At 45.6% G+C, this 9,556-nt stretch overlaps 1 protein-coding gene across 1 annotated transcript; it reads left to right on the forward strand.

Moving 5' to 3' along the window:
* Positions 1-2,427: 2,427 nt before the first annotated feature.
* LOC119323456 lies at positions 2,428-3,077 on the forward strand. Its single transcript, XM_037597123.1, has 2 exons — positions 2,428-2,602; positions 2,712-3,077. The coding sequence occupies exons 1-2, from the start codon at positions 2,521-2,523 to the stop codon at positions 2,828-2,830; spliced, it is 201 nt and encodes a 66-aa protein (XP_037453020.1). The 5' UTR covers positions 2,428-2,520; the 3' UTR covers positions 2,831-3,077.
* The last annotated feature ends 6,479 nt before the right edge of the window (positions 3,078-9,556 follow it).

Consider the following 9,556-nt stretch of genomic DNA (forward strand, 5'->3'; position numbering starts at 1 on the left):
CGTTGGCACCATTGCCTGGTTGTTGGAGGTAAGAGCGAGGCTGATTGGTTTGCTACCGATATTTGGCTAAGCCAACATTTGGCAAAATCAAAACTTGCCAACATTTGGCAACCTTTTGTGAGTTTGGCAAAAGAAATTGGCATGCAACCAATCTCTAGCCAATATTTGGCAACAAACCAATTAGGTTGTTTACCGCCGGTTTGAGCCGAAATAACAACCGGCGAACCCGAGCTGAACCCAGCCTCCCAGGGGCACCTGGGGGCGCCGGCCGAAGCGAAAAGGCGCGTGGGCCCGCGCTGTCGACGACACCGGTCGATTTCCGCAGTTTTCTCCCTCACGCCGCTGCCGCCAATTCCACCCAGCTGAAGCAGAGGAAGGCGAGGGCGCCGATGGCAAGGCCACCCGGCATGTCAAACGCCAAGTGGAGGGCGGATGACGGATGTTCAGCGCGGGAGGCGGTTATCACCGACCGACGGAACAGGCTCAACGTCAAGAGGGCTAGGGACACGGTGGCGGCGGCAGAGCAGGGAGAGGCTTCTCGCGCGGGGATGAACCTTCCACCCGACCACGACGCACAAGCCGCGTGGGGGAGCGAGCAGAGCGTCGCGTCGCCGGCCAACTTCTCGCCGCCCCCGTCGCAATGGGGCTATGCACCCTCGCCTGGCTACTCCGACGGCGACACACATGGCGGTTTCAAAACCCAACATCACCTTCCCGCACAGGGCACCGCCGCGAGCCTCCCCATCCGGCTTGAACCCCGACCAGCGCACTCCCTTCCCCGCGTTCACCGTCGGCCTCCACACCCAGTACAACTACTCGCTGACGGCGTACTCAGCCTCGCCTACGCTGCCTCTGCGCCGGGGTGCCCTACCCTTCGCACACGGCTCGGCGCCACAGTTCAGCAGCACCGACGCCATCGACACCGACATGGACGAGATCATCACGAGCGGTTCGGTCGCCGCCGCTTCCTGTCTGGGTTCCACGCACAAGACGAAACGATGGACACCGCTGTCAACATGGACGACGAGCTCGACGATGCCGAGGAGGTGGAGGAGGAAGAACAGGCGGAGGAGGAGGCGGAGGAGGGGCGGAGACAAATGGCATGTGATCGTCAAGGAGGTCGCGGCTCGCCCGGAAAGCGGCGCCAACGTCGAGGGTCAGGTATGTCCAGCCGCCGGCTCTGTTCTTTCGCAATGTACGTCGCCAACACTTGTTCTTCGGTCGTGCAGATGGTTCGGATGTTCAACATGTATCATCAGGACAACAACGGCCAAGAGTTCAAGTTCCTTCACGTGTTCTCCAGGACCGAGTCGTGCCAGAAGTGGAGCGAGGCCCAGATCACCCTCGCCAAGGCCAAGGAGACGTACAAACCGGACGCGCCTGCCCCCGGGGCGGCAGATGGGCGCCCTGATGGCAACAAAAGAGCCAATGCGGCAAGAGACGCGACACCCGCTGCCGAACGACTGCAATCATCGATCGAGCAGTGCATCGCCGACGCCAAGAACAACGTTGCAAAGAGGGAGGAGAAATCCGAAGAGCGGTGGTCAGCGTTGATGATGAAGTAGGGCGCAAAGCTCGACCTTCTCAGGACCAACGTCGCCGCGGTAGACATGTCGACGATGGACGAGCAGGTCAAGGCTTGGTACCTGACGGAGCACGGCCTCATCTTGAACCAGATGCCCGGGCCGGCGTCGACCACCGCATCTACGCCCACGCCGACAGCAACGCCGATGCCCAGGCCCGAGAGATGAAGCAGTGCCGATGCCGACCACCAGCCCGAACACAGAAGCCACGCGGACGCCGAGTACACCTGCGTCCACGCCTGCCCCGGCCAGTCCCACACCAGAGGAGCCCGCGTTTTCATGCATTTCGTGTCTATGTTTCCTTCGGTGAACTGTGTATGATGATCGCTGAACTTGTGGCGTTTTTTGGGCAGCGGGAAAGACAAGATTGATTTTTTGGGTGTCTGGGGGCCGAAACCTGGGGGCGCGGCTGGGAACTCGATCGCCCAGGGCGAAAAATTCGCTGGCGCAAACGCAAAAACATATTCGCCGGGTGTGCTGCGGGGCCAAATCAAGTGGAGATGCTCTAAGTATCACCACCAATGATACAATACTTATCTCCTTTTCATTTTTACAATAAGAAGAGATTTTCCCGCAAAAAAACAAGACATTTAAGATCCAAAATCACATGGTTGAAAACTGAAGTAAAACAAAGGTTGAAAAGAGATTATTCTTTTTAGCAGAGGTTGAGAAGAGATTTTTTTTTTGAGCGCCTGAGGTTGAGAAGAGATAAAGAAGGATTTTTTTTTGAGGAACAGGAAAGAAAGAAGTATGTCAAACTGGGCTTAGCTTAGACACACTCCGCAGCCCGGCCCAACCCAGCTAAAGAACCAGTCACTACTTTGGTTCTCACCAGGTGGGACCCGCTTGTCGGTCAGTACACACGAGCGGAGCGCCGAGGACTAACCGAGCAGGCGCGCAGCACAGCATCTGCCTCACCGGCGGCGGCGGCGGCGGCATGGGGATGGGCGGTCGAGGTGTGGTTGGCGACAGGTGGTCGCAGCGCGTCCTCTGGATGTGCGCCATCGGCAGCGCCGTGAGTAAGCACCTGAACCAAAACCCTAAACTATGGTGCTCCCTTACATTCCGTCTCCGCGTCCTCGTGGTTGCTCCGTGCCGCGATCTGATCTGATGGTTGCCGCTGCGCAGGCCTTTACTTCGTGGCGGTGGAGAGGCAGGCGCAGAACCGCGCGCGGGCGGTGTCCGAGGGCTTCAAGGGCCTGGACGGCGGAGGCGGAGGCGGCAGCCGTGGCGGGGAGGACGTGTGACTTTCGCGGCGCCGAGGTGAAAGGGCGTGTAGAGATGTGCCTTTCTGCTCGAAGCCTGAGACAAGTTAGAGTTTGCTTATCTGCTGCTTGTTCACAAGATTCACAGAATCGTTGCAATAAGAATGTACTGCTAATTGCTCCCTGTGTTGCTGTATGTCAATGTTTGGGGGCAAGAATTGTTATCTGACGACATGATGCTTTTTTGTGTAAAATGTGAGTTGGAAAATTCAGATTATGCTTCGTTTCATAACTGTGGCTCGTAAGTTTATCGAGCTTGTTGGGTTGCAACTTAAGAATTAGAACTTAGTCTAAAAAAACAATGGAGTATATAAGCAAATGCGAAATTTTCGTTTAGGTAATTCATAGATATAGGCTTGAGTTCCTGTATTTTCCATACTGTGATACTCTGTTTTACATTTCTCTAAAATGAGCCACTGTCTTTTAGGATTTTTTTGTGTGTATTCCTCGGTTGGGAAACCGAAAGGTAAACTAGGAGATGATCAACTTAAAATGAACATAATGGCCGCTCAGTGAGCACTACATTCTTTTCCTGCCTCAGTACCAATACTTGCTGCACCTCACTAATTGACTACTTTTGATCCTGATGGGCACTGGGTGACAGACTCTAGTAATACTGATGAGGTCTATCAAATATGGAATAGTCCACCAACCCATCATACGCTGATTTCCGGCAGTTTTTTCTTCTCCCCTGCTTCTCTTTTACCCTTACTGAATGATAAGCTACTGCAAGTAGGGTTTGCATGCTTGAATCCTTTTCTGTCTGCATTGTAGAGTTCTAGCAGGGAGTAAAATGGAATAATCCAGTGCCAGTGTATTAGATTGTCTTTTATTTATCTGTAGTTGGTAATCAACTTAGTGCTGATTAGATTCATGATTTTTAAGTTTGGTAACTTTTTTGCCCCGTAGAAGATAAGCAGAAAACAGCAATAAATGTTTGCTTAAGTGAAAATTGATCCCAATTCCTGTCCATTGTAGTCAAAGCAGTCCAGCGACTACTTTAAGAATAAGTTCCTGGCAGTCATTACTTTGGCTAGTGCATCATGGTATCTACTGATTTATTGTATGTGCATGGTGTGGTAATTCTATAAAATTGTTGACACCTCTACATTCTACCAATTTAGAGAATAATGGCATCTACAGCCTTAGTGCATCACTAACTGGAAATGGATATTTAAGTGAGATTTCTGCTATTTATTCTTTTGACAGAAGAATGCATGGTTCAGTTTCTGCTATTTATTTTAGCAGATAGTTAATGGTTTTGTCTCTTGTACATGCTGTATAGTGAAAGACTTGGCAGTACATAAGGCAATTAAACACTACCTGACCTTTGACTGCAATTTTTTTAACATGCTGTGATAATCTGTCTGCCATCCACCTCCCCTCCACCAAAAGTAACTCTGTGACTGGTGGTGTCATCTCCATGATTTTCACCATCTTGTTCTAGGGTTTGCAAAATATGCCTTCTGATTGATTTTTCATGTGGCTATTTCTAAGTTGCCTTACTTTATGTAAGTAGAAAGTTGGTTTTTATATAAGTTCCGTACCAATGCGTGGATATTCAGTTAGTAAGACTATAATTATGTGAGCTACGAGGAGTGAAACAATCATGATATTAGTTTGTTGTTTGTTTCTGACCATAACAGAACTAAATCCAATGATAATGCCCAGGATCATTATCTTATTGCCAATGCACCTTTTCCAGTATATTCTTGATTACTGAATGCTCATATTTCATAATTTCAATATATCTGAGTACATGGATGATTGAATCTCATCATAATAAAATCCCCTACTCAGATATATTAATATGCGTAATAATGAATATCCATCAACATTTGTCTGTTTAATGATTTCTATTTTCCTATATCTGCATATACATTTTATTTCATCAGTTTTTCACATGAAAGCTCACACCATCAAGTTGCAGTGCTTTGAACCATAGGCAGGACTCAAAAGCAGATTCATTTTGTCTTGCACTCAAATATGTATTTGTTAGCACATCGTTGTTTCTATTGAACAAATCTAATCGCACCTCTACCCTGAAAGTGTATTGCTCTAACATCTTTGCTTTTCCCTGCGAATTTTCTTAGAATATTAGACACACACAACTCTTGCGTTAGTGACTGAGTTTGGATTGTGCTGAAACTGAATAACATCTTGAAGGATTTTATGGCTGTACATCATTGACTAACGAGAAGGCCTGTAGATGGCTGGGGACAAGGCAAAGTATGATTTGTGTAATCTGCAAAAGCTAGATTTGTAGCTATCTCTTTACTATACCAGGAGTCACACTAAGTACAAAACAAAGGAATGAAGTTAGGTGATTACGAAGTGGCATGATTAGACAGAGATTTCTCTGTTACTAACATTACCTGCTTCTTTAATTAATTAATTTATTCCATAGTAGGTCAGTTTGATCTATCCGCAAAATGCATAGGAATGTCACATAGCACTTTTCCTTTATTAGCCCCTGTTCTAAGACTTGGAACTCTTATTGCCTTTTACTTTATGGGCCCTTTCTGTGATGCCTCAGTTTTTCCATTTTCTTAATGGCAAGTGTTAATTTAAATATATGCTATATTATAGATCTGATGATCAACTTAGGTGCCCACTTCTTGTAGGTATGAAAGCCTGAAAATGTGAGGAATCTTCCATGCACAGAGGCCACTAATGAATGGGGGTTGCAGGATTGTGATGCAAGAACGCATCATTCTTCTCTTGTCATCCATATAATCTTGAAAAATACTTTTTCACAAGATGCTGGTTTATTCAGATTATTCTACCCTGTATCAGTGTCCAAAGTTTCGTTGACTATCCACATATTTCTAATCCAAAGTATTAGTTTGATAATACCATTTCTTATGCCTTATATTTATTTTTCGTGTTTATTTACTCTTATACCTGACATGAAAATCTATTAGTTTACTGAAGAAACATACTTTCGACTGAGCAATGGAGTTCAACATGTGTTAGACCCAGTTCACCTTAGTTGATTCCACTTTTATTGTGCACTCTCGCAGGTCACATAATCACAAGATGCCTTGTAATAAAATCCATCATGATATGGTGGTTACGAGCACTCCAGCCTTCCAGATGCAGTTAGTGCTGTTCTTTCCGGCCTTTCCTTTTGCCCCCTTCCTCACTACTGACCCCACAAATTTTAATGTCACAATCAGCTTGATGCAGAGCATCTTTGGCATGATCTTCCTTGCATTGGTCCACCAAATAATCCCCGTTTAAACTTTTAACTTTTTCTGTAAATTATACCTAAGGTGAACATGTCAAGACCAGGCAAGGAAAATAATAAATAAAAAGGTGCAAGAATGATTGTGACGTTTATGATGAGGACTGGAAAGTTTAACTAATTAAGAAAAAAGTTAGGGGGGGATAAGGGAATAATCTATGGAACTTATCAACGTTCTAACCGGTTTCTAGTTAGCATCTAAGGGTTTCTGCTTTGGTCACTTGTAGCATTTAGGGGGTGATAACTTATGTGCTTAGTGGTTTGAAAAGAACAAATTGAAGGTGTAAAGCCTAGTGCTTTTTCAGGGAATTCGGTGTATCCAGCCCTTTGCCCGTGGGCTCCAGGAAAGATAGATTCTGTAGCTTGATTGAGTTCGTAGCCATAGATAGGTCTTCTATTTTCCTGAGACCATTTGAAGCAGATAGTGTAATTTATGATAATTTACATTTTCTATATCTGTTTAGATAGATGAAGCCTACTGGTAGGGAGGTACTTTAGTAGTCTACCAGCTCATTTATTTATTGCATAAATTCCAACTTGCACCTTTAAGGTTGATGGATGGCCAGACCTTAGCCATGTAGTAGCATATTTTGTTGATTACTGTAGGTGCCGCAAGTTAGTGGTCAAGATTGTAATCTAATCTTGCACAACCGTGTTGTTCCTTGGTGCTCCACCTCTTAATGTACAATATCTGGCAACTCAGCATAGCTGACTGTTGGTCCAAAAGCCAGTGGAATTTTGTTCAGAGGCATGAGGTATCTTAACCTTTTTTCCCCGAATAAAATAATGTGTTTTCTGGGCTACTTTATGAAATGACGAATTGCTTATCTCACTTTTACTGTTATTTGTATTGTTCCTTTCTTCTGTCAGCGTCCTAAATCTTTTGCTGATTTGCACTGCTGATTTCTGTAGGTGTCTATTTAGTAGTACTAGTATTTTGCAATGTTCTCTAGCTTCATCTTACATCGTTCCTTTCTGGAAGGGTTTGCTGAGCTGCTGCTTCTCCTTCGTGTTCAAAAGGGGCACATCTTTTGATCAAAGAGAGAAAATATAGCTATGACGTCCCTCTGCCTTGGAGCCTCTTGTTGGAAAACTTTACTCTCTTTTGGAGAATGATTGAAAATGCATGAGTGGCCAAAGTGTTTATAATCTCAGAACTATCCAGACTCTTGCGGAAAACAGGCCGACAAGTTTAGGAGAAAATAACTGTTGATGGGGTATTTATTTATATATTTATCTAGTTGAGAGAACAATAGTTTGTTTCCTTAGCTTCTTCCTGAAGCCCTGTTAAAAAATGCAAAAGCTGGTTGACTGATTTGTCCTTGGAAAATCATTTAGATGTCTCAGGCGGCGGCGGCTGCATATTTTCTGTGCTCTTTTTATACGTCTGGGGTGAAAGTTACGGATGCCAATGTCAGGAGATGCATCCTTGGTCCTTGTATGTATGTTTGGCGTCATAGTTTTCTTCCATTTTTTACCTTCTTGCACTTTTAAACCTGAACTCGAAACCTTCAAAGTTTTTTCACGTTACATGAATCACATCCATAAATGTCTTCAGGTTTTACTCTTGACATGAGTACGTTTGGTCATTGACGCCTTTTATTATACTTAATAAATACTACTACCGAGTATATGTTTCTTTTCATCAATTTATTTATATTTGTGAGGGAGTTTCCATAACGAAATTGGATGAGCCATTGTACATTGGATTTGCTTTCATTTCGTGATATTTGAATACTAGCAAGGGTAAGACTAAAGCTGGCCTACACACAGTGACAGAATAAAAAATGGGGGAGAAGGGAAGGTAGGAGAAAGAACATGGGCATAGACACGCATGGAAAAACATGCACTAATTGCAACACGAAGAGGCAAACAATCGAATCGTTGCCATGTCTACATTTTTTTTGAGGGGTCGTTGCCATCTCTACCCGGCCACATTGTACTACCAAAATGCATGGGCTCTCTGTAATACTACCCCATTTCATTAAACGAGGTCACTATAAAATATACATTTGCATCTATATATAAGGCCACCAATAGTAATCGACGCAAAAATTAAATATTAATGATACTTTCTCGTACTACTACCTCCGTCTCAGTGAATAAGTCATTCGCGTAGTTCTAGGTCGACAATTTAACTATCTAAATATGTATTATATGTGACAAGAAATATATATTTAGAAACTACATTCGTGTAGAAATCTAGTGATATACTTTTCATGACATATAACACATATTTAATTGCTCAAATTGATGACCTAGAACTACGCGAATGACTTATTCACCTAGACGGAGGTAGTAGCAACTTTAATATTTTCATGCATGCAGTCATAATGACACTAGTTATTTCCTTGCTCGGCGTCCACTCAGTTTCCTATTCCTTTCTTGCGTGCACGATGCGTATTCATTATTCCAGTAACGAAAAGAAAAGTTGGTTTGCAAAATAGACATTGAATTTTACCTTCATACCTGTAATACGAGTTTGTGATCTTGTATATAAAAATAGAGAGAGTACTGCGTTTACAGATTTGACATGACTTGCACTTGGGAGAATTTTATATCTAATGCCAGTTAAATGTAAGCTGGAGATTTAATTGTGTAGGTTTGTTCCTTCGCCTTCAATTACACAGCTTCTGGTTGATTCGTCAGATCCATAGTAATTTGGGATTGTACCCTCTGGTTTAGAATGAGTTGTCATTGAGTTAACAACAAAAGTCTTTTAGACTTGGTGAAGCTATTGTTAGCGCCCCTGACGACTCGTCCCCACCGGCTAACAAGACCCGGGCCCGGCCCAGCCGTGCCTGACGCGGCAACCCGCGCTACTTTGGCCCGGAATGGCACAACCAGCCCGGCCCAGTGGCCCCGACTACTTAAGGCACCGCTCCCTGCTCTCCCCCTCATCCAGTGGATCACGAAACCGGTGGCGGCACGAACCCTAGTTCTTCCTTGTTCGATCCATTCTTGTACTCAACATTGTATCCTGACCATATTGCCACCGAGAGAAATACTAGATCGATCTCGTCCCTAGCTCGTCCCTAACATCTGGTATCAGTCGCCAGCAATCCACCTTCCCTCCGCCCGATCTGGCTCACATCATCGAGACAAGAGGGATTCGCCACGGCCGCAACGCCATCGAAGCCATGGATCCAGCGGCGAAAGCTTACCTCGACAAGCTCACGGCGACGATGGAGGCCAACACCGCGGCCCTCACCGCGGGCACCTCCCATCTCGATGATCACGTCGCATGGCGGCCGGATCTGGAGCGCCGCGTCACCGATCTGGGCGACGCGGTCACCGCTCTGCAGCAGGCGTGGGCAAACCCCATCTCCGACAACAACGGGGCCGCGCCGCCGCTGCGTTCTGTGGCGCCACCGTCCGCGCTGCCCACCAACAAATCGAGCCTGGCAGAAGGCGATGAGGACGCCCCTCAAGGGTCTAAGGACCACGGCGATTTCCACATA

This window comes from Triticum dicoccoides, chromosome 6B, assembly GCF_002162155.2.
Source record: "Triticum dicoccoides isolate Atlit2015 ecotype Zavitan chromosome 6B, WEW_v2.0, whole genome shotgun sequence".
NCBI lineage: Eukaryota > Viridiplantae > Streptophyta > Magnoliopsida > Poales > Poaceae > Triticum > Triticum dicoccoides.

Coding starts and splice junctions, on each gene's coding strand:
- LOC119323456 (XM_037597123.1), top strand. CDS start 2,521: ATGGGGATGGGCGGTCGAGGTGTGGTTGGCGACAGGTGGTCGCAGCGC. Junction 2,603..2,711: donor CGCCATCGGCAGCGCCGTGA/GTAAGCACCTGA, acceptor GCCGCTGCGCAG/GCCTTTACTTCGTGGCGGTG.